The sequence below is a fragment of the Notolepis coatsorum genome (genome assembly GCF_963971535.1).
Source record: "Notolepis coatsorum genome assembly, chromosome: 18".
In the NCBI taxonomy this organism is placed as follows: Eukaryota; Metazoa; Chordata; class Actinopteri; order Aulopiformes; family Paralepididae; genus Notolepis; species Notolepis coatsorum.
The window spans coordinates 99040606-99066371 of NC_140182.1; the positions used below are offsets into that span (position 1 = coordinate 99040606).

Consider the following 25766-nt stretch of genomic DNA (forward strand, 5'->3'; position numbering starts at 1 on the left):
AGTTACCATATAATATACAATACTATGCAGTGTACTAATGTACAGTACTATCTAGTGCAAAGCAGAAATGGGATGAGGTACAATTTTAGGTACAATTTACAGTAAGGTGTACGAGTTGTAGTGCAATCCTTCATCAATAAATATAAAGTGTGGGGAGTGGGTGCTACAGTGTGTTTGTTTAAAGTGGGTGTGTGCTATAAAGTGTGTGGAGTGGGTGCTACAGTGTGTTTGTTTAAAGTGAGTGTGTGCGTGTGGATGTGTGTGCTATGTGCGTTTGGTGGTTGTTGTTGTGTAGTGTTCATTCATTGTTCGTTTAGCAGCCTGATGGCCTGGGGATAGAAGCTTCTTCTGAGTCTTTCTGTGCTCGCCTTGAGACTCCGGTATCGCTTGCCTGACCGCAGCAGTTCAAAGAGGCAGTTGTTCGGGTGACTGAAGTGTCGAATTCTTACGGAGGTGGAGAATTAGGATGGTTTATGGATTGCACTAACGGGGGGAGATAAGGATCTTATCTACCAGTATCGGAGACGTCAGGACCATTAAAAGTACACAACACAGAGGAATTGGATGGAGGGCCAAACAGACGAAGACGTGATACTGGCCAGTTTGATCAGGATCTTACAATCGTCAAATTTGCTGACGACACAGTGGTGGTGGGCCTGATCTCTGCCAACGACGAGAGGGCCTACCTGGAAGAGGTCAAGGTCCTGGCGGGATGGTGCCAGGAAAACAGCCTCTCCCTGAACGTCAGCAAAACAAAGGAGATGATTGTGGACTTCAGGAGGTCGGGGGTCAAGGACTACAGCCCCCTCAGCATCGACGGGGCACCGGTTGAGAGAGTCAACAGCTTCAAGTACCTCGGAGCCCACATATCCGAGGACTTGAAATGGACCATACACATTAACAGTGTGGTGAAGAAGGCACGACAACGCCTCTACTTCCTCAGGCGCCTAAGGAAGTTCCAAGTCAGCCAGAAGATCCTTAAGAACTTCTACTCATGTACAATAGAGAGCATCTTGACCGGCAACATCACCTCCTGGTTTGGGAATAGCACTGCAAAAGACCAAAGCAGACTACAAAGAGTGACACGTTCAGCCGAACGCACAATTGGAGGGGGGCTCCCCACCCTCCAGAACATTTACAACAAGCGTTGCAAGGGGAAGGCTAAGAGAATTATTAAGGACTCGAGCCACCCGAACAACTGCCTCTTTGAACTGCTGCCGTCAGGCAAGCGACACAGGAGTCTCAAGGCGAGCACAGAAAGACTCAGAAGTAGCTTCTATCCCCAGGCCATCAGGCTGCTAAACGAACAATGAATGAACACTACACAACAACAACCACCAAACACACATAGCACACACATCCACACGCACACACTCACTTTAAACAAACACACTGTAGCACCCACTACACACACTTTATAGCACACACCCACTTTAAACAAACACACTGTAGCACCCACTCCCCACACTTTATATTTATGGATGAAGGATTGCACTACAACTCGTACACCTTACTGTAAATTGTACCTAAAATTGTACCTCATCCCATTTCTGCTTTGCACTAGATAGTACTGTACATTAGTACACTGCATAGTATTGTGTATTGTATATTATATGGTAACTCAGAACATTGTACATATGTCTATACCGAACAACTGTGACCTCATTCTTCTTCTAAATTCATGCTATATTATGTTATTATGTTATTTGATACTATCTTGTCTAGCACAGTCTCTGGAGCGTAACAGTAAGAAGCATTTTGTATGAAAGTATTCTGTACTTCTGTATGACAACTATTAAAGAACTTGAACTTGAACTTGAACTTGCTACTCAACTCTTTATAGTAATCAGAAAATCTTGTCTAGCACATTGCAGATTGATGATCTCTCCAAGGCCTTTGACACTGTGAATCATTCCATCTTAAAGCAATGATTGTCGAATATTGGGCCATCAAATCAAGAAGTTGGTGGGTTTGCTAATTATCTGTCAAGACAGAATTCAAAGTACACATTTTGAAGGTAGTTATTTTACAATGTTAAATGTCTCTTCTGGCGTGCCCCGGGGCTCTGTTTTGGGTCCAATTTTGTTTAGTATTTATGTGGATGCACTTGGCAGAAACGTCCCTGATGTTAAATTCCATTTCTATGCTGACGATACCGTCATTTACTGTTGTGGTTCCACCCTTGCTGAGGCCCTTGACTACTTACAGACTGCCTTTAACCTTGTGGAACGTCAGCTTATAGACTTGAAACTTGTTTTAAATGTTTCTAAAACCAAACTAATGAATTTTTCTAATGGCCAATGTGTTCTCCTTACAAGGAAACACGATCGATTTAGGGCCTTGTTATAAGTACCTGGGTGTTTTGAATGATGATTGGCTTTATTTTAGACCTCATATAGAGAGCCTGATCATTTACATTTACATTTAGTCATTTAGCTGACGCTTTTATCCAAAGCGACTTACAAGTTCTGTACGACAAGTCATCAGGAAGGGTACAACTCTATCAGCTGAGTAACAATGTTCATCAAAGTGTTGCGTGCTACAGTGCTTTACATTTGCTGCCAGGAAGAAGTTAGTTGCAGCCACCTTTCTTCCTGTATTGGATTATGGCGACCTTCTTTATGGCGACCTTATACACATATGTCTGAAAATTATTAGCCTTGTAGTACAAACCAACAAAAGTGAATAGCTATGGACCACTAGAAAACTATCTGGGTCAAAAAAAAATTGTTGTTCTGTCAGCTAGGTGTCAGCTAGGTGTTGCAAGACCCCCCGCATTTCATTGTATACTTGTATGCCGTGACAAATAAAACTCTTGACTTGACTCGACTTGGATACTGTATTTCAGTGAGGTTGTTGTTCGGTCAGCTAGGTGTTTGGATACTGTATTTCAGTGAGGTTGTTGTTCGGTCAGCTAGGTGTCTGGATACTGTATTTCAGTGAGGTTGTTGTTCTGTCAGCTAGGTGTTTGGATAGTATACTGTACCTCACTGAGGTTGTCAGCTAGGTGTCTGGATACTGTACCTCAGTGAGGTTGTTGGCCGTCAGGTCCAGGAAGCTGAGCAGAGCACAGTGGTCGAGTCCCTCCACGCTGGTCAGATGGTTGTAAGAACAGTCCAGATAGAGGAGTGTACACACCTCCCTCAGACCCAGGGTTCTGATCAGCTGGTTGTGGTCCACTGTCAACCTCTGCAGCCTTTTCAGTGACTCCAGTCCAGCTACAGAGAAGAGAAACATAGAACAGTAACAGTCTGTCCTTCAGAGTGAATAATAGTGGAAGGAGACATTGCCAATAGTTTAATTTCAAATTGTTATATAGCCAGCATTTATCAATACTTTCAAGGTACAGATGATTTAAACTAATAAATCGGAGCGATACTTCACAAGCTTCAGGTACCCAATATCTCCAATAATATAATGTAATAAACTGTACTAACACACAAAAACTCTTCAATTGCATACAGAAAGAGTATATTTTAAAGACTCCAGTTCACCTTTAAAAAGTAGAGGTATACAAAAATGCAGAGAGTCTCCGTTCATATGATGAGTAGATGATTCAATTTCAGAAGAAGACGGAGCAGAGACTTCTCAGTGGCGGCTGAGCGTCCAATAGAATGTCTATATCTATTCATGACTTCAGCCTCTGGCTATAGGGGTGACTCTTCATACTAACAAAGTCACATTATAATATATATTGCTGTACAGTGGATGGAACGCTGACATTGGAAAAGGCTGATGCTGCCCTCTTGTGGCCTATTGCAGACCTGGATAAACTCATGGAGATTAATCAAAATGAGGCTTCTCGAACTTAACGAGTCCACACATTGACTCCGACTCTCAAACCAAATGGATTTAGTGTGTTTACCATTTTTATATAATGTGTATGTTAAGAGTAAAGGTAAAAATTTCCTCAGTTGTGCTATTATGTACTCTATATATATATATATATTAGTGCTGTCAAACGATTAAAATATTTAACTCGATTAATCGCATGATTGTCCATAGTTAACTCGCGATTAATCGCAAATTAATCGTTTTTTTTTTTTTTTTTTACCTTAAACAGATTTTTCAAGTTCCAAGTTTTAATACTCTTATCAACATGCGAGTCAACAAATGCTTGCTTTATGCAGCCATTTAACACAAAAGGATGACCCTCATGCATTGCAAATTTGCATCAAATTCAAAACAGAGTGATGCACAAAATAACTTAAAAGAAAATAATAATTTAAAACAATGAATAAAGTGTGCATGAAATAATAGGGGAAAGAAAACGTTAGGAACTTGTTACATTCACACACACAAGGGCTGATTAATCACACACCCCCCTCTCTCCCTCACACACACACTCTCCCAGCTCTCTTTCTCTTTTGCCCCTTCCTCATCTCTCTCACCCCCCTCTCTCTCTATATCTCACTCACACACACACACACACACACACACACACACACACACACACACACACACACACACACACACACACACACACTTCAGAAACAAACATAGTATCAATGAGAGCATCAATAATACACCTGAGTGAAGTCAAGTAAAAAAAATAAAAAAAAAAGTTTTTTTTTTTTTTTTTTTTTTTTTTTTAGTTAATCTTGAGTTAAAAAAAATTAGTGGCATTAATAGAATCGGGAGTTAACGTGATATTAACGCGATATATTTGACAGCCTTAATATATATCAATGTGTTCTCTGTATATATCATAAGTGCAGTAATGTTGTTGTAACACTATGGGGCGCTCTAACTAAAGGTAGAGGCGCACATCTGTTTCACCGTGCTGAGCTTATAAAAAGGGGTGTGTCCACCTGCTCAGCTCCCTCTCTCTCTCATCCTCTCAGCTGCACCTTGGAGTAGCAGGTGCACGCTGCAACAATGTTTATGACCAATGTGAAATAAACCAAGCCAAAAAGGCTAAAGAGTTCATCGTCTCTCATCGATTCCTTTCCTCCGAATGCAACGCAAAGATAAGCTGCAGTCATTATCTTAACAGTGTGAGACTATGTGCATAACAATATGTCAGCTTTGCATCCCAGTGAAGTGCCCCTATGACAGAAACTGGATATACAAAGCACAAACTCTCAAAGTGTTTAAGTTGCTCCACCTCCAAAATGTGTTTCCATATATATTTGCTGATGACAAAGCACTTTCACGTTTCACATTTCATTTTGCCGTAATACTTTACCCACCTATCAAAAATTGGAAGGCTTTATTTTAAAGTATTGGAAAACGTTGACGTGGCTTACCGATACGGGTGATGGAGTTGTGCGAGAGCTCCAGAACATCCAAATTGACACAACCACCCAAGCCGTGGATGGATGTGAGCCGGTTACGGCAGAGTCTAAGGACGCGTAGGTTGGTCAGATTTTCACAGTCCACAAATGTGATCTCATTTTCCTGTGAAGAGAGGAAGGCTAGTTTTCAGAACACAATACGTCAATCTAGCCATTTCTTTTCCAATCATCACAAACACTGATGAAAATATTTAAAGAAAGACAAAAACAATAATGATATAATTAGGGGGTTTGGTTCAATTACTTTTAGGAAGTGGATTTTCCTCACTGGCAATCTACTGAATCTATTGGTTGAGAATAAAGGCTCTTGTAGACATTGGATGTCCCGTGATGATGTCGGGGAGTTCGCGACCCTCTCTGCGCCGCCCCTATCTCCCTGTCTCCGGCTGTCCCTGAGCAACGACCGGAGTGTTAAATGTCCCTTGACTAAGACGGGGAGGACGTGACCCTCTTTGCGCCGCCCCTGTGCCTCAAATAGATTCGCTATCAGCTCTATCTTTAATCTTTCAAAATGTTCAGTTGCTATCGCTATTAGCTCTATCTTTAATTTTTCAAAATGTACAGTTGCTATTGCATGCACTCATCTGTGTTCCACTACACACATGAGTGCATGCTTACCAACTGTCCGTCTGCAACACTACTATCAACAACATCTAAGAAGGGAGATCCCCCCTTGAATGGCCCTTCTAAGGTTTCTCTCCTCCCTATTGTTAGGTTTTAGTGAGTTTTTCCTTACCTTCGCGTGGGGTATGTCTGGGAGTGCTTGCATTCTTTCATTTATTTGTATTCATCTAAAAATGTTTGGACCTTATGGTGTTCTTGTTCTGTTCTTGACTTATTGTTATGTTTTCTTCTTGACTTGTTTAAAGAAGATCTGTACGGCCCATGGGGACATTAACGTGTGTTGTCGGGCCCTATAAATAAATTTGATTTGATTTGATTTGGATCTACCTGCACATCGATGTAGCAGAGCTCTGGACAGAGGCTGAGGCCCTCCAGGGTTTTGAGACCACAGCGTCTGAGCGTGAGGGACTGCAGCCGGGGACACTGGGCGAGCGTGGACAGGCTACAGCCGGGAACGCCCTCCAGGGTTACCGTGGTCACCTACAGGAGAAGAGGAGGTGCTGGTCTTTAGACCTTTCCGCTGGCATTGGGGCGGTAAAGCTACCATGTTGTGGGCCGTTACTTTGGGGATAGGAAGTTGAAGACTCTACAAGCACACAAGAGGTCTTTGTACATGCTTGCAGTTCTTCACATTGCACCCAACCTGTATACTCAATGGCCACTCCCACTATTAGGCCACCCCCATAATTAGGCCACGCCCACTATTAGTCCACTCCCACTATTAGGCCAGACTGAGGGAAACGTTAGGTTATGACTATAACCAAGTTCTGTTAGTATAGCGAAGCTCGGCATCGCTCTCTGCACTATCTCGCATACGTGCACGCGCACTGAATAAAGACCACAATGTACCTTTAATCCCAATATTCGTCTGACCACACCCCTATCAGCTTACCCATATAAGCAGGGGTGGGGCCACCCACTCTCCTCCTTCCCAAGCTTTCGCCACAAGGCGAGGTCAAAGGCTGCAGCGGCGTCGGATGCCGAGCTTCGCTATACTAACAGAACTTGGTTATAGTCATAACCTAACGTTCTGTATCGTATCGCTCTCGCTCGGCATCGCTCTCTGCACAAGGGAGGCCGAGCGAGAGCCAACGGCCGACAAATACACCCCGCTGACAGCCCCCCACAAACCATCAGAACAGGGAGGGCCGAGCCCCCCCGACCCACCCTAATGGCGGGCACCCCCCCAATTAGGGGCTTCACGGGAGGGCGACGGACCCGACCGTGCGAAGAGGCACTCAAGCAACTCAACGCACAGGGTGAGCAGACCGTGGCTTGACCCCACGACTACACACACGCACAACCCGCATGCCACCCGGGAACGAACGGAGGAACAACCTCGTTACTGCCCCCAGAATCACGGGGTCAAGGGCAAACCCAACCCCGTGGCAAGGCCGTAGCAGCGGAGCACGAAGGAAGACCCAGACCCACCAAAAGGACTGGACTCCCTAGAATGGGGGCCCGGAGAAGTCCATGATGCCAGCATCAAGACCCCACCAGGTGGGCACGTAGTGCCCCGCCCCCCACATCGCCAGCGTATTCGGACAAAGGCCCCTCAGTTACTGCACCTGGTATTCCCAGGCGGAATCCCATCCAAGTACTAACCAGGCCAGAACCTGCTTAGCTTCCGAGATCGGACGAGATCGGGCGTGTTCAGGTTGGTATGGCCGTAAGCCGAGCGGGCCCTGTCCCCCCAACAGTACACCGCCTGGCACACTGACCCTGCAGAACAGGCAGTCAGCATGGCCGTAAGCACACAAAAAAGGTTAACCAACGGAAGCAGGCAGCGCACCGGGGAAAAACCAGGCAACAGGCTGTTAACCCTAGCCTGGAGACTGCGGACGAGACAGGCGCCAGAGGGGACAGCTGAACACAGCCGCCCCGGCGGAAGGAGCGTAAGCTGGCGGTGTTGCATGACCAAGCCTCCATTTAAAAACCCCCACCCAGAGGGGTCGAGGCAGAGAAGGCTGACACGATTGGCAGACGTCATGAACGTGCAGGGGCACCCTCAAACGGTGAACCCGGGAGTTGACACTGCTCCAACACACCAGGGAATCAACCACCTCGGTGTTACCCAATGCGGTGGTTGTTCCTATAACCCCTCAAGAAAAAACTCCAAAACACACCTGCGGGTATACACCGGCTATACCGCAGTACAAGTGTTTCAGTTTCCAAAAAGGGTTAACCCAGGCCTACGGGTCGCAAACATCACTTCGGACCGGGCCTGGCGGTACGGGAAGCACAGGGTCACCAGAGGAGGTCAAAAAACCACCCCCACAGGCCCCTCTTCGCCATGCGTGAGAGAGGAGCGAAAAATAATGGAGAACCAGCCCCTAAGCACACCGTACCTGGTATTCCCCGGCGGTCTCCCAACCAAGTACTAACCAGGACCAACCTGTGTAGCGGCCGAGATCCGACGAGATCGAGCGCGTACAGAATGGCATGGCTGTAAGCCATGACGACAGTGCTGAGTAAAAACATACCCAACCAGGGTCTCCATAGCGCTTAACCCTGTGACACCCAGACCGACCTGGCATTTTTCCCCCTGAAAAAAGCCCAAGTCCCTCAGGGTACCAGAACAGCAGATCTGCATCCCCGGCGGACAACGGGTTCAACTGATCTGGACCAGCGTGACCAGAACCAGTCCCGTGCCCTAACCACGCCGACATGCCTACTCCAGGAGAAGGGCAGATATGCGTGTTGATCTTAACATGAAAAGAAGGCGCCACCCAGACGTTCGGACGAACCGCGCCTGGTGGCCCACCCCAAGGGCGTGAGACCCCACCACATATGTTCAGATCCATCCCGTCATCATCCCCCAGACATGAACGAGAATCCGTCGACAACCCACCCAGGTCATGGGATGTGGTCGTCGGAAGAGGAAAAACCCCCATCTCAGTTGCTTTATAAAAACGCTGTTTCAACCACAAGCAACCAAGGCGTGCCAGTCAATCGCCTGTTTACAGCGAGCTAGCACTATACGTGCGTCGGGACACACCCCCATCAATGAACAGGCTATTTAGACCTGTCATTGAATCCCCAAGGCGCCCAGGGGAACGACAAGAGGGGTGTGACACTCCCTAACTCCAACACTTCTGGAATAGAAAGAAGGAAGCATCAACAGTATGTATCCCAGTCTACACAGCCGGGGTAAAAAATTTTCACATTTTTACATCCCACCACCCTCCCATAGGAAAGAGACGGGGATCCCCAGAGAGACTTCCCACGCGAGCTGTACAGATTGAAAAGAATATATTGCACCTTGAGCCATGTAAAAAACTGGTTTTAGGGCCTCCGGGGAAGAGGCACTGAACCCATACACACTCAATAAACGAATTGAATCGAATATACATACAATAGAAAAGGACCCTTCTAGAGGGTCCACTCACTTTGACAATCTGAGGAGGAAGGCTCTGTACTCTGATGGAGGCTTCCTCACATGGAAGAAGGAGTCCGAACTCACAGAAGGCCTGAATAGGCGCTTGGTGAGGAGGAGCCCTGACCACCCCCCCTGAAAACAGATCCATCACATGGACCTGAACAGCACACGGAAGTCCTACCAACAGAGACGCGCACGGTGACGTACTCTATGGCGGGGGAATTCCTGCGGTGCACACGCCCAATATACCAGGCCGTGGGACCAGGAACTCCCTCCCCCCCCCCCCCCCCCCCCCCGGAACGTGCCGAACCGCCACGTGACGGGAACCTTGAAGGACAGGGGGTGTACCCCTGACCGACAGAACAATGGGGAGAGGAAAGGTTACCAGTTCACCCCTTTACGACCCCACACCCATGATACGATGTAACGACAAAAAGAGAATATGACACAGTCATAGTCAGCTCTATGAAGCGTTTCACAGCTCCACACAGCGCATGAGCTAACCTGCTATCTGATTTTTACTAAGGAAAAACACAGAATAGAGAGGGCTCTAAGAACCCCGGTCCAACATACACATGTGCTTCTGTGGCCAGTACAACCCAGTTGTAGGTCACATGACACACACAACCCATCATCACCTACAAAAAACGGCAAAAACACTCAACAGAGGAACGCCGTTTTTTTCACAATGAGAGAATACATCATTCTTGATTAGTATCGACCACAGGCCTTGCTAAGCACACATGACAGCAACCAAACCAATTTCCCTTTAGGAAATAAGTTTCTCCAGCAGATTTAGCACAACCTCAGCAATCAAGCTAAGAGTTACATCGTATCCCTACCACACAAAAGACACAATTAATGCACAACATGTCTGATAGGAGGATGAAAAAGTCCCCAGGGAACCGGGGGGGAAACACAATCCTCCTATTTTACCCTCAATACGGCCAGTTAAAACAGGAAAACCTGTTAATGTGTGAACACACTGTTCATTGTCATTACAGTCTGAGAAAGAACATTCTTTTACTCACTTGTCACCAAGCATAGCTTCATAGGTTAGTTACCTTAGTTGTGAGTACACGGCCGTGTTTCTCACACAACAACCAGATCATTACATCCCGTTTGCACGGAGAAGCTAACTGCCAGTGACAAAAACAGCTCACACATAACCCGCAACGTATCCTAAATGCATTGTAGCAACACACGTTTTGGGAAAAACACCGTTATTCACAATACATTTAGCAAAGTAAAACCAGAAGACGTGTTATGAGGTCTGGTCAACCCCGTTCCTACCCGGAACGCAGATCAGCGAAGTGCAGTCACAGACACCGTAGGAAACACAGCCGCTCCTGTGTTGTCCGAACTGGGCAGCGTCACCGCCCCAACCCGCACTACAGTCCCCTGTTGATGCAACCTTGCCGTCCTGGCTCAGGGCAGGGTCGACGAAAACATCCCCTGTCAAGGATGACGTCGTGGTCAAGAGTGTAAAACATGTTAAAATCAAAGCACGTTCAACAGAATAGCATCAAGCTAACGGCCGCTCCAACCGTTCGGGTGCTACTGCTTCTGCTCGCGAGACGCCGATCTAACGACGCACGCGATCAGAAGCGAGCTCACGGCGGCGCGCGAGAAGCTAAGCTACCCCGCGCCAGGCCATGGCCATAGCAGCAAGCTAACGTTACCTAGCGACCACGACATGCTAGCCCCGCAGCTAACAGCTGACTGGCTAATAGTAGGCCCTAAGCAGGCCATGCAGCGATCCAGCAGGCTAACGCAGCAGTTAACAGCTGACTGGCTAACCGTAAGCTATGAACATGTAAACAATGACATAACACTCACCCAGACAGGCCGCCGTTCTGAACCTCTCCTCACTTTTTAAGAGAAAAGAGAAAACAAGATGTCAACACCGCTTCACAACGGTGACTTTACCACATCCGACGGAATCAGCACAGTACCAACTGGCCTGTGTAGCTGACTTTGAACATGAATCTGCCGCTATCGCACATTACATGCACATATCCCCTCGTGAAGGAATACTCTCATTTGGATATGAAAGATGGGGCCTTAACACGGTGACAGAGAGAATCCACTCGTCCAGAACACACAGGGATCACCAGTGTCAATGGTCGCGGCCCACTAGTTAAAACTATAATGGTCTTCAGACCAAGGCCTTCTGTCGCCTAGGTGGCTGAACAAAGGACCCTAGCCTGGGGCCGGTTTCCATAAACTTTGTCAAGTAGCCCCCATAGCACTAACAGACAAGTGGAGCCCGCCAGCAAACACTACTCACCCAACCTGGAACGCACCGCTTCTCACAACAGCGGCATGTCCGACAGTTCAGCTGTGGCCTGACAGGTTTCACCCCAACAAACACAGCAAGGAACTGCAGTTGAGAAGCATGCAGCGGCGTGCTCCCAATACGAAAACCGGTGGAGGGTTTTTAGAATGATCATCATCTTCCAGACACTCCAGTACGAAGACAATATCGCCGTATTTTCTCGAAAATAGTGAGAGAGAAAATAAAGATATGATGTCAACGTATCCTTGTTTCCCAAAGCTGCTCCTAAACCTTTCTTCCATCATGGTGTCAAGTGTGGGGATCTACCGAGGCACTTCTTCCTTGTGGTGAAAGCGAGAAGGAGGAGAGTGGGTGGCCCCACCCCTGCTTATATGGGTAAGCTGATAGGGGTGTGGTCAGACGAATATTGGGATTAAAGGTACATTGTGGTCTTTATTCAGTGCGCGTGCACGTATGCGAGATAGTGCAGAGAGCGATGCCGAGCGAGAGCGATACGATACAGAACTACCTACCCACTTGATATGACATATTATGGGGTCCTACTAATCACCCCAAAGTACCAGAAAATACCAGAAAATACCAGAAACTACCCCAAAATACCCCAAATTATACCCCAAAATACCAGAAACTACCCCAAAATACCCCAAAGTATACCCCAAAATACCAGAAACTACCCCAAAATACCAGAAAATACCAGAAAATACCCCAAAATACCCCAAAGTATACCCCAAAATACCAGAAACTACCCCAAAATACCCCAATATACCGGAAAATACCAGAAAATACCAGAAACTACCCCAAAATACCCCAAAGTATACCCCAAAATACCAGAAACTACCCCAAAATACCCCAAAATACCAGAAAATACCAGAAAATACCAGAAACTACCCCAAAATACCCCAAAGTATACCCCAAAATACCAGAAACTACCCCAAAATACCCCAAAATACCCCAAAGTATACCCCAAAATACCAGAAACTACCCCAAAATACCCCAAAGTATACCCCAAAATACCAGAAAATACCCCAAAATACCAGAAAATACCAGAAACTACCAGAAACTACCCCAAAATACCCCAAAGTATACCCCAAAATACCAGAAACTACCCCAAAATACCAGAAAATACCAGAAACTACCAGAAACTACCCCAAAATACCCCAAAGTATACCCCAAAATACCAGAAACGACCCCAAAATACCCCAAAATACCAGAAAATACCAGAAAATACCAAAAAATACCCCAAAATACCCCAAAGTATACCCCAAAATACCAGAAACTACCCCAAAATACCAGAAAAAAACAGAAAATACCAGAAAATACCCCAAAATACCCCAAAGTATACCCCAAAATACCAGAAACTACCCCAAAATACCCTAAAATACCCCAAAGTATACCCCAAAGTACCAGAAAATACCCCAAAATACCCCCAAAGTACCCCAAAATACCCCAAGGTATACCCCAAAGTACCAGAAAATACCCCAAAATACCCCAAAGTATACCCAAAAGTACCAGAAAATACCAGAAAATACCCCAAAATACCCCAAAGTACCCCAACTAGTGTGTAATAGTGTAATAGTGTAATAGTAGTAATAGTGTGTAATAGTGTAATAGTGTGTAATAGTGTAATAGTGTAATAGTGTGATAGTGTGTAATAGTGTAATATTGTGTAATAGTGTAATAGTGTGTAATAGTGTAATAGTGTAATAGTGTGTAATAGTGTAATAGTGTAATAGTGTGTAATAGTGTAATAGTGTGTAATAGTGTAATAGTGTAATAGTGTGTAATAGTGTAATAGTGTGTAATAGTGTGTAAAAGTGTAATAGTGTAATAGTGTTTAATAGTGTAATAGTGTGTAATAGTGTGTAATAGTGTGTAAAAGTGTAATAGTGTGCTAGTGTAATAGTGTAATAGTGTGTAATAGTGTGTAATAGTGTAATAGTGTAATAGTGTGTAATAGTGTAATAGTGTGTAATAGTGTAATAGTGTGTAATAGTGTGTAATAGTGTAATAGTGTGTAATAGTGTGTGTGTGTGTGTGTGTGTGTGTGTGCGTGCGTGCGTGTGTGTGCGTGTGTGTGTGTGTGTGTGTGTCTCCACATTATGGCTGTAGTGACTGAGGCACTCTGTACTCTGGCTGCATCCAGGAAGGGATTAACGCAGTAAAGGTTTAGTGAGACAAAGAGTGAGACATAAAAAACGTAGAGGGCTCAGGAGGTAGAGCCGAGCGCTCGTCTGGTTAATCAGAAGATTCCCGGTTCGATTCCGGCTCCTCCCGGCGGCGTGTCCGAGTGTCCTTGAGCAAGACACTTAAGCCCTGCTCCTCCCGGTGAGCAGATTGGCACTTGGCATGGTCGCCTCCGCCGTCGGTGTGTGAGTGAATGTGAGGCATAAATTGTAAAGCGCTTTGGATAAAAGAGCTATATAAATAGCTCATTGTCCCCCTCTTCTCCCTCTCTCTCTCTATCCATCTTTCTCTCTCCCTCCCTCCCTCTCTCTCCCTTCTTCTCTCTCTTCCTCTCTCTCCCCCTTCTCTCTCTCCATCTCCCTCTATCCCCCTTCTCTCTCTCCATCTCCCTCCCTTCTCTCTCTCTCCATCTCCCCTCTCTCTCTCTCTCTCTCTATCCATCTTTCTCTCTCCCTCCCTCCCTCTCTCTCCCTTCTTCTCTCTCTCTCTCCCGTTCTCTCTCTCCCCCTTCTCTCTCTCCATCTCCCTATATCCCCCTTCTCTCTCTCCATCTCCCTCTATCCCCCTTCTCTCTCTCCATCTCCCCCCTCTCTCTCTCTCTCCATCTCCCTCTATCCCCCTTCTCTCTCTCCATCTCCCCCCCCCCTCTCTCTCTCTCTCTCTCTCTCCCCCTCTCTCTCCCCCCCTGGTTGGTTTCCCTTGTTCCACAGCTCCTCCATCAAGATGCCATACAAGTTGGAATCCATCTTGAGTGCTAGAGACCCAGACACACACACACACATGGTATTTTGGGGTATACTTTGGGGTAGTTTCTGGTATTTTCTGGTATTTTGGGGTAGTTTCTGGTATTTTGGGGTATACTTTGGGGTATTTTGGGGTATTTTGGGGTAGTTTCTGGTATGTTGGGGTATACTTTGGGGTATTTTGGGGTAGTTTCTGGTATTTTCTGGTATTCTGGGGTATTTTGGGGTAGTTTCTGGTATTTTGGGGTATACTTTGGGGTATTTTGGGGTAGTTTCTGGTATTTTCTGGTATTTTCTGGTATTTTGGGGTATTTTGGGGTAGTTTCTGGTATTTTGGGGTATACTTTGGGGTATTTTGGGGTAGTTTCTGGTATTTTCTGGTATTTTCTGGTATTTTGGGGTATTTTGGGGTAGTTTCTGGTATTTTGGGGTATACTTTGGGGTATTTTGGGGTATTTTCTGGTATTTTCTGGTATTTTCTGGTATTTTGGGGTATTTTGGGGTAGTTTCTGGTATTTTGGGGTATACTTTGGGGTATTTTGGGGTAGTTTCTGGTATTTTCTGGTATTTTCTGGTATTTTGGGGTATTTTGGGGCCGTTTCTGGTATTTTCTGGTATTTTGGGGTATTTTGGGGTAGTTTCTGGTATTTTGGGGTATACTTCGGGGTATTTTTGTTATGGTTTGACACCGACCCCAAACGCTAACGACACAAGAGAGTAGGATTCAGAGTTGCCAAATACGAGGGCTTGTTTATTTGGTAATAAGAATAAGTGAAACAGGGAAAGCAGGTCAACAAGAACAGGTACAATGAACAAGGGGCAAAGTTCTGCTGCTCTGCAGCTTCTCCCGGAAGGGTAGTCTTGGGAAGCAGGAGCAGACCTCTGTACCGCTCTGCAGAATTCTCACGGCGGATCTCTCAGATGTTGTGCAAGACCGAGAGAGGGAGAGAGGGAACGAGTCAGTGACAGAGCAGACTTGAAACGAGCAGGAGGACAGGGTGTAATATTCTTCGTGTTAACAACACAGTGATGTGCAATATTCCAAAAACAGCCCAAGTGAATATCTTCATGTAAACACACAGTGAGCAAAAATCCAAACACTGTCCAAATGTGAAATAATATCTTCGTGTAAACACACAGTGAGCAAAAATCCAAACACTGTCCAAATGTGAAATAATATCTTCGGCGTGAGCAAACACACAGAGGGAGGTGGAAGATCCCAAAAAATATTATTCCATAAAGGAAAGAGCAAAATCGATAATGGCTGGGTGAGTGACTGTTTGACAAAAAGGTGGTAGACTTCAGTGTAAAGGTTACACACGAAAATCGGAAATAGGTCAAGACAGTCAATCTAGAAAACTCACCCAGACGAGCTGCGTAAAAGGAACAGGAACAACAGAGGAGGCGAGCGCGCGCCACGGAGCAGGTATCCAAGCGAAGGCTTCTAGGAATTCCTGGAGAACAGCACAGTGAAACAGCAGCAACGGGGAAAAACATCCAGCGACAAATCAAGACGATCCAACAACTTAGGGTGGGGAAAACGGGGTATAAATAATGAGGGATCGATTGATTGAAAAGCAGTGACAGCTGGGGAATGTGATTGACAAGCGTGGGGAAGTGAGAGAACCAATCAGCGACGTCTCAGATGACGTCAACGGGGAGAAACGTGTGAACGAGGGAATTGAAATACTTGACAGAAAAAATGAATGAAAACAAAGCGAGGGTGGTTAAAGGAACAGAACGAGTGAGAAAGCAAGGACAGAAACCTCACAGTACCCCCCCCTCCACGGGAGCCACCCGGCGACCAGGCCGACCCGGCTCGTCAGGATGGGCCCGATGGAAGTCGGTGATCAAGCCGGGATCCACGATGAGCTGCCGGGAGACCCAGCTACGCTCCTCAGGGCCGTAACCCTCCCAGTCCACCAGGTATTGGAACCCCCGGCCCCGCCGACGAACGCCCATCAACCGGCGGACCTGCCACTGGGGGTGACCATCCACTAGCACAGGAGGCGGTGGATCAGGAGCTGGAGGCATAAGGGGACTGAGGGAGACGGGCTTAACCCGGGAGACATGGAACACGGGGTGGATGTGCATGGATGCAGGAAGCTTCAGGCGCAGGGCCGCCGGACTGAGTACCTTCAGGACCTCGAAAGGACCGACGAAGCGAGGGTTGAGCTTCTTGGCCGAGGACCGTAGCGGGAGGTCCTTCGCGGAGAGCCACACCCTCTGCCCAGGGCGGTAAGTCGGCGCGGGAACCCGGCGCCGGTCGGCACCACGACAGGCGCGCTCAGATGTCCGGAGCAGCGCGGTCCTGGTGATCTCCCAAACGCGACGGCAGCGGTCGAGGTGGACCTGCACGGAGGGAACTGCCACTTCCGTCTCCAGTGCGGGAAAAAGAGGGGGCTGGTAGCCCAGGGAGGCCTCAAAAGGGGAGAGGCCGGTGGCGGAACTGACCATTGAGTTGATCGAGTATTCAACCCAGGGAAGGAAACGACTCCAGGATGCCGGCCTCTCGGCTGCCACACACCGAAGAGCAGACTCCACGCTCTGGTTCATCCTCTCCGTCTGCCCGTTTGTCTGGGGATGGTAGCCAGAGGAGAGACTGACCGTTGCCCCCAATCCCTTGCAGAAAGCCCGCCATACCTGGGAGGTGAACTGGGGCCCCCGGTCAGAGACGATGTCCTGGGGAAAACCGTGAAGGCGGAACACGTGGTGCGTCAGGAGGTCCGCCGTCTCGGCTGCTGAGGGAAGCTTGGAGAGGGCCACGAGGTGGACCCCCTTGCTGAATCGATCCACCACGGTCAGAAGGCAGGTGTTCCCCTGGGAGGAGGGTAGACCAGTGACGAAGTCGAGCGCCACATGTGACCACGGACGGCTTGGAACGGGAAGTGGCTGCAAGAGCCCGGAGGGTGCCTGGTGAGAGGCCTTGCTGCGGGCACAGACCGCGCAGGCCAATACGAACTCCTTGACGTCGTTCCGCATGGTGGGCCACCAGAAACGACGAGCCAGGAAGGAGAACGTGCGATGGACGCCTGGGTGGCAGGCGAACCGGCTGGTATGGCCCCACAGCAGTACCTGGGACCGGACAGAGTCAGGGACGAAGAGACGGCTCCTAGGGACGTTGCTTGGAGCACGTTGGAAGCGTAGGGCACGCCTCACCACACCCTCGATGCCCAAGGTGATGGCTCCAACCACTCGGGCCTCCGGGATGATGGGAGATGGGTCCTCAGAGGGTGGAGCCCCCTTGGAGTGCATCCGGGACAGGGAGTCGGCCTTCGTGTTGCGGGAACCGGGGCGGAAGGTCAGCGAGAAGTCGAACCGACTGAGGAAACTGGCCCATCTCGCCTGCCGACCGTTGAGGCGCCTGGAAGCGCGGATGAACGTTAGGTTCTTGTGGTCCGTCCAGATGGTAAAAGGCTCCTCGGCACCCTCTAGCCAATGACGCCACTCCTCCAGAGCAGCCACGACCGCCAGTAGCTCCCGATTGCCGGTGTCGTAGTTCCTCTCGGCGGGGAGGAAGCGACGCGAGTAGAAGGCGCAAGGATGTACCTTCTGGTCGGAAGGAGAACGCTGGGATAGGACAGCGCCCAGGCCAGAATCCGAGGCGTCCACCTCCACGATGAACTGTCTCTTGGGGTCAGGGTGGAGCAGGATAGGAGCGGAAGTGAACCTTCTCTTGAGGGAGCGGAACGCAGCGCATGCCGCTGGGGACCAGTCGAACGGCAGAGCGGGGGAGGTCAGCTTGGTAAGAGGCTCCGCCACTTGGCTGTAGTTCCGGATGAACCTTCGGTAGAAGTTTGCGAACCCGAGGAAACTCTGTAACTCCTTCCGAGTGGTGGGTTCCGGCCAATCCTCCACAGCCTGGATCTTGCGAGGATCCGCTCGGGTCAAGCCCTTCTCCACGATGAAGCCCAGGTAGTCGACGGAGTTGGAGTGGAAACGGCACTTCTCCGCCTTGACGAAGAGCCGATTGTGGAGGAGGCGCTCCAGCACCCGGCGGACATGCAGGATGTGTTCCTCGAGGGTCCTGGAAAAGATAAGAATGTCGTCCAGGTACACCACCACGAACACCTCCAGCATGTCACGGAGGACATCGTTCATGAGTGCCTGGAATACCGCCGGGGCGTTGGTGAGGCCGAACGGCATCACAAGGTACTCATAGTGGCCCCTGGGGGTCTTGAAGGCGGTCTTCCATTCATCGCCCTCACGGATACGGACAAGATGATAGGCACTTCGGAGATCCAGCTTGGTGAAGAACGAGGCCTGGGTCAGTGGCTCGAAGGTGGAGCTCATGAGAGGTAGGGGGTATTTGTTCTTGATGGTGATCTCGTTGAGCTGACGATAGTCGATGCAGGGTCGCAGGTCCCCATCCTTCTTACCAACAAAGAAGAACCCGGCCGCCACCGGGGAGGAGGAAGGCCGAATGAGTCCTGCTTCCAATGACTCAGAGATGTAGAGATCCATCGCCTTCTTCTCCGGGACAGTCAGACTGTAGAGGCGGCTGCCGGGAAGGGGAGCCCCTTGGCGGAGGTCGATGGCGCAGTCATAGGGGCGGTGAGGTGGAAGGGACTGAGCCCTGGTCTTACTGAATACCTCCATGAGGTCGTGGTACTCGGGAGGAATGGACGAGGGATCCGGGGGCAACTCACCAGCCGGTCTCCGGGGCGGGGGACAAGACGCCGCCTGTAGACAGCGGGCGTGACAGGAGGAGCTCCAGCCCCTGATGGTACCGGAGGACCAGGCGATGTGGGGCTCGTGCAGCGCGAGCCAGGGCCTACCCAGGACCACCGGGACAAGGGGGGATTGGGTAATGAGGAACTGGATCCTCTCTACGTGGTTCCCAGCAATGGTCAGCAAGACTGGGCCGGTCCGTTGAGAGATGTCGGCCAGGCGGTGTTGGTCCAACGAAAAGATCTCCAAGGGCCTCACAAGGGCCTCAAGAGGTATGTTGGCTTGGGTGGCAAACTCGAAGTCGAGGAAGTTCTCGTCAGCCCCAGAGTCGATGAGGGCCTCCACCGTGGCACGTTGGTCCCCCCAGGCCAGGGTGACGCTCATCAGGTGGTCAGGTGGTGCGCGGCGCTGGGAATGGGAAAAACGGCTCACCAGGATCTCCCGGGGTCTTGGTGAGCCCGATCCTTTGGCCGGGTAGGGCAGTCGGCGATACGGTGTCCCGCACCTCCGCAGTAGAGGCAGAGACCGGACCTGAGCCTTGCCTGACGCTCCGCCTGGCTCAGATGAGAGCGTCCCAGCTGCATGGGTTCCTCCTCGCGCACCGGACGGGGAAGCCTGTTACCACCAGTAGTGTTGGGGACGGGGCGTCCAGGAGTCCGGGGTGCTTCAGGAGGTGACAGTCGGGTCCTCTCGCGCCTTCTCTCCAGGAGGCGTCCGTCAATACGGATGACAAGGCTAAACAGCTCCTCGAGGGAGTCGGGCAACTCCCGGGTAGCGAGCTGGTCCCGGACTGCGTCACTGAGCCCCCTTATGAAGGTTAGGCGAAGAGCAGGTTCGTTCCATCCACTCTCCACCGCCGCCAGTCGAAACTCCATGACATAGTCCGTCACCCTGCTGCTCCCTTGTCGGAAGGTCCCCAACCGGGCTCCAGGGTCCAGACCTCGGGCTGGATGGTGGAACACTCTGCGGAGCTCCGCCACGAAGTCTGGGTAGGAGAACAAAAAATCTGCTTCCATTGCCCAGGAGGAAGTGACCCACTGGGCAGCATGGCCTGAAAGTAGGTTGGTTATATAAGCCACTCGGGACCCATGAGCAGAAAAACGGCTTGGTTGATGACGGAAAACCAACTCACATTGCATGATGAATGTGGCACACTCCTCGGGATTACCGTCGAACAGCCGTGGGACGGAGAGAAGGGGTTCCCGAGGTGCGAGATCTGCTGGGGCTGCGGGGAATGTTCCTGAAGGGTGTGAGAGATGAAAAGTATTAACGGCGTCGCCCAGCGAGTTAAGCTGGGCGAGAATCTCGGACTGTTGTCCCGCCATAGCGGCCATTGAACCCTGCATAGGCAGGACCTGGTCCCTGAGGTCCTGCACCGCAGCCGCAGCCCGCTCTAGTTGGAGACCGTGATCCCTGGTCAACTCGACTTGAATTGCAAGTGCGGTTCTGACCCCCTCTGTGTCGGCTGGGGTCGTCATAGTGGTTGGATCGTAATGTTATGGTTTGACACCGACCCCAAACGCTAACGACACAAGAGAGTAGGATTCAGAGTTGCCAAATACGAGGGCTTGTTTATTTGGTAATAAGAATAAGTGAAACAGGGAAAGCAGGTCAACAAGAACAGGTACAATGAACAAGGGGCAAAGTTCTGCTGCTCTGCAGCTTCTCCCGGAAGGGTAGTCTTGGGAAGCAGGAGCAGACCTCTGTACCGCTCTGCAGAATTCTCACGGCGGATCTCTCAGATGTTGTGCAAGACCGAGAGAGGGAGAGAGGGAACGAGTCAGTGACAGAGCAGACTTGAAACGAGCAGGAGGACAGGGTGTAATATTCTTCGTGTTAACAACACAGTGATGTGCAATATTCCAAAAACAGCCCAAGTGAATATCTTCATGTAAACACACAGTGAGCAAAAATCCAAACACTGTCCAAATGTGAAATAATATCTTCGTGTAAACACACAGTGAGCAAAAATCCAAACACTGTCCAAATGTGAAATAATATCTTCGGCGTGAGCAAACACACAGAGGGAGGTGGAAGATCCCAAAAAATATTATTCCATAAAGGAAAGAGCAAAATCGATAATGGCTGGGTGAGTGACTGTTTGACAAAAAGGTGGTAGACTTCAGTGTAAAGGTTACACACGAAAATCGGAAATAGGTCAAGACAGTCAATCTAGAAAACTCACCCAGACGAGCTGCGTAAAAGGAACAGGAACAACAGAGGAGGCGAGCGCGCGCCACGGAGCAGGTATCCAAGCGAAGGCTTCTAGGAATTCCTGGAGAACAGCACAGTGAAACAGCAGCAACGGGGAAAAACATCCAGCGACAAATCAAGACGATCCAACAACTTAGGGTGGGGAAAACGGGGTATAAATAATGAGGGATCGATTGATTGAAAAGCAGTGACAGCTGGGGAATGTGATTGACAAGCGTGGGGAAGTGAGAGAACCAATCAGCGACGTCTCAGATGACGTCAACGGGGAGAAACGTGTGAACGAGGGAATTGAAATACTTGACAGAAAAAATGAATGAAAACAAAGCAAGGGTGGTTAAAGGAACAGAACGAGTGAGAAAGCAAGGACAGAAACCTCACAATTTTGGGGTATTTTCTGGTATTTTCTGGTATTTTCTGGTATTTTGGGGTATTTTGGGGTAGTTTCTGGTATTTTGGGGTATACTTTGGGGTAGTTTCTGGTAGTTTCTGGTATTTTCTGGTATTTTGGGGTAGTTTCTGGTATTTTGGGGTATACTTTGGGGTATTTTGGGGTAGTTTCTGGTATGTTGGGGTATACTTTGGGGTATACTTTGGGGTATTTTCTGGTATTTTCTGGTATTTTCTGGTATTTTGGGGTATTTTGGGGTAGTTTCTGGTATTTTGGGGTATACTTCGGGGTATTTTGGGGTATTTTCTGGTATTTTCTGGTATTTTCTGGTATTTTGGGGTATTTTGGGGTATTTTCTGGTATTTTGGGGTAGTTTCTGGTATTTTGGGGTATACTTTGGGGTAGTTTCTGGTAGTTTCTGGTATTTTCTGGTATTTTGGGGTATTTTCTGGTATTTTGGGGTATACTTTGGGGTATTTTGGGGTAGTTTCTGGTATGTTGGGGTATACTTTGGGGTATTTTGGGGTAGTTTCTGGTATTTTCTGGTATTTTCTGGTATTTTGGGGTAGTTTCTGGTATTTTGGGGTATACTTTGGGGTATTTTGGGGTATTTTCTGGTATTTTCTGGTATTTTCTGGTATTTTGGGGTATTTTGGGGTAGTTTCTGGTATTTTGGGGTATACTTCGGGGTATTTTGGGGTATTTTCTGGTATTTTCTGGTATTTTCTGGTATTTTGGGGTATTTTGGGGTATTTTCTGGTATTTTCTGGTATTTTGGGGTAGTTTCTGGTATTTTGGGGTATACTTTGGGGTAGTTTCTGGTAGTTTCTGGTATTTTCTGGTATTTTGGGGTATTTTCTGGTATTTTGGGGTATACTTTGGGGTATTTTGGGGTAGTTTCTGGTATGTTGGGGTATACTTTGGGGTATTTTGGGGTAGTTTCTGGTATTTTCTGGTATTTTCTGGTATTTTGGGGTAGTTTCTGGTATTTTGGGGTATACTTTGGGGTATTTTGGGGTAGTTTCTGGTATTTTCTGGTATTTTCTGGTATTTTGGGGTATTTTGGGGTAGTTTCTGGTATTTTGGGGTATACTTTGGGGTATTTTGGGGTAGTTTCTGGTATTTTCTGGTATTTTCTGGTATTTTGGGGTAGTTTCTGGTATTTTGGGGTATACTTTGGGGTATTTTGGGGTAGTTTCTGGTATGTTGGGGTATACTTTGGGGTATTTTGGGGTAGTTTCTGGTATTTTCTGGTATTTTGGGGTAGTTTCTGGTATTTTGGGGTATACTTTGGGGTATTTTGGGGTATTTTGGGGTAGTTTCTGGTATTTTCTGGTATTTTCTGGTATTTTGGGGTAGTTTCTGGTATTTTGGGGTATACTTTGGGGTATTTTGGGGTAGTTTCTGGTATTTTCTGGTATTTTCTGGTACTTTGGGGTGATTAGTAGGACCCCATATTATGTACTGTAAAATGGAAATGACAAAGCCTGCAAAGGAGATACGGCTACCATCTTCAGGTTTCTGAAACTCTAGACCAGTGGTTCTCAAACTACGGGTCGCGACCCAAAGTGGGTAGGTGACAGCGCATTGGCAAGTAAAATAAAATATATATATATATATTTTTTACAAAATGTTTGCTAAATATGCCTCGTTTTATAAATGTGTATTGATAACATAGTGCTGTAATTAAATTGTCTAATAAATATGCATGACCAAGTTCAACAACGTGTGCTTTTATTTTGATATTCCTTAATTCCATGTTGAAATTACGTGATACATCAAGTGTGGGGTTGCCAAAAGAAATCCTAAATAAAATGGCCTCATGGTATAAAAAAGTTTGAGAACCCCTGTTCTAGACTGTTATAAATGGGATCTGCCGTTTACATGAGTTAAGTGACAAGTCAGAGATGAATATCATAACTCATTATAGCTTTTGATACGCTATACAGGTTACAATCATTTCCTCACTACGGCATATGAAGACACATCCGGTTACACTGTGAGCTTCCTGTTTTGGAGAAGGTATCATGTATCATGGTGTTAAATATGCTGCTCCTTCATCCTGGAACAAGATACAGGAGGACCTAAAATTACCAGGACAGCCATTTTAAAATCCTACGAATTCAGTTCCCTCGGACAGTGCAACTGTGTTTGATAACTTGCCTGTTTGATAACTTGCCTGAAATTGGAGCTTGCTGTGTTTGCGTTTGTTTTATCTGTATTGTGATGTTATATTATCGTATAGCTCTGCTCAGCGTCATAGTGCAAATACTCCACCTCAGTACTTGAAAGGTTAACATTCTGTAGTATGGTAGTGAAAGGGTTAACGGACGGGCTAAAAAGAAAATATATATATTTTTAAAAGCATTGTCTGGCATTATGTTGATTAGTATTGATAAATGTATTGATAAATGTCGCACTGTGCTGCCTCCTCTCATCAGGCTGCAATCCAATCCAATAGGAGAAAAGTGTTTCAATCAATCAATCAAATCCTTTATTTAACCAGATAAGCATCATTGAGATTAAAATCTCTTTCAAGAGCGATCTGGCCAAGCAAGGCAGCAGAAAGTTTCAACATAAAAAAAGAACGTATGGTTATGTATGTAACATTAGTTATATGAGTATAGTGACGCTCAGCGTCATAGTGCAAATACTCCACCTCAGTACTTGCGCACTGAATAAAAACTCACAATGTACCTTTACATACCAACATCTGTCTGACCACACCCCCATCTGCTACCTACATAAGCAGGGGTGTGGCCGTGCCCTCATCTCCTTCTTCACTTTCACCACAAGAAAGTGCCTGTATACCAAACACTTGAGCTGTAACAGTAAGAAGCATTTTGTATAAAAGTATTCTGTACTTCTGTATGACAAATATTAAAGAAACTTGAAACTAGGTTGTTAGACTGAAGAAAGGAGAACAGAAGAGCAAGGAGATACGTTGACATCATATCTTTGTTTTCTCTCTCACTATTTTCGAGAAAATACGGCGATAATGTCTTTGTCACTGGGGTGTCTGGAAGATGATGATCATTCTGACCTCCACCGGTGTTTTCGTATTAGGGGCTCGCGTCGCTGGTCTAATCCCCACCTGCAGTCCTCCAAGCTGCAGCTGACAGGTATTGCCTGCGGGTCTGCAGCTGGACTGTGCAGTAGGCGTCGGCTGTTGTGAGAAACTGGCTGCCTCTGGGTGAGTGATGTGTTTTGCTATGCGAGTGCCAGTTGTGTTGCTATGGGGGGTTAGCTGCACAATTTACGAAGGCCGGCCCCAGACTAGTATCCTTTTTTCGGCCTCTTAGGCGGCAGTGGGAGGGTCCTGGTTTGAAGCCCACGATAGTCAATCTAGTGGGCCGCGACCAAAGTCTATGGTTAAAACCCGGGATCTTTTGGACGAGCGGATTCTTCTCCGTCATGTGAAGGCCCCATCTTTCAAGTTTGAAAATAACCCTCACAAGGAAAAGTGTGTTTGGTGCTTCTTTATCTGCACCGTTTTGGAAACTGTGTTGATTTCTTTTTTTTCTTCTCTCCTAGGATGAGGAGGTGAGTCAGACGGCGGCTGTCTGAGGTGTTGGCTTATTGTGTTCTCCTGTGAAGTTTCGGTGATAGCTGCTTAGCTTGCGTACTAGCTAGGTGAGCTAACTGTTAGCCAGTTAGCTGTTACCTGCGGCGCTAGCTCGTTGTGTTCACTAGGCCAGGAGCGTTAGCTTGTTGCTACCAGCCGGCCTGGGTTGGCTGTTAGCTTATGCTACACCGTTGAACATTAGCCGTGAGGATAACAGGCCATAACACTCTGACTACGACGTCATCTTTGACAGAGGATGTTAGTCGGCCCTACACTGTGTTGCCCCGGCAGCGAGGACTTTCGTCAACATGGAGAGACCAGTGGTTGCAGTCCTCTCAGCCTGCGCTCGTGGTGTGGGTAAGAGTCCTTCTGGACGCTTAATGCCTCTTCCTTCCTTCCCTT

At 47.9% G+C, this 25766-nt stretch overlaps 1 protein-coding gene across 1 annotated transcript in view; it reads right to left on the bottom strand.

Moving 5' to 3' along the window:
* The window catches only part of lrriq1 (leucine-rich repeats and IQ motif containing 1), a gene marked incomplete at both ends in the record, with an annotated part of 160285 nt that overhangs the window by 91415 nt on the left and 43104 nt on the right, over window positions 1-25766 (bottom strand). The window contains 3 exons of the mRNA XM_084335301.1: window positions 3025-3218; window positions 5250-5400; window positions 6249-6401. Coding sequence (XP_084191427.1) covers window positions 3025-3218; window positions 5250-5400; window positions 6249-6401 — 498 coding nt within the window. The remainder of the gene's footprint in view (window positions 1-3024; window positions 3219-5249; window positions 5401-6248; window positions 6402-25766) is intronic.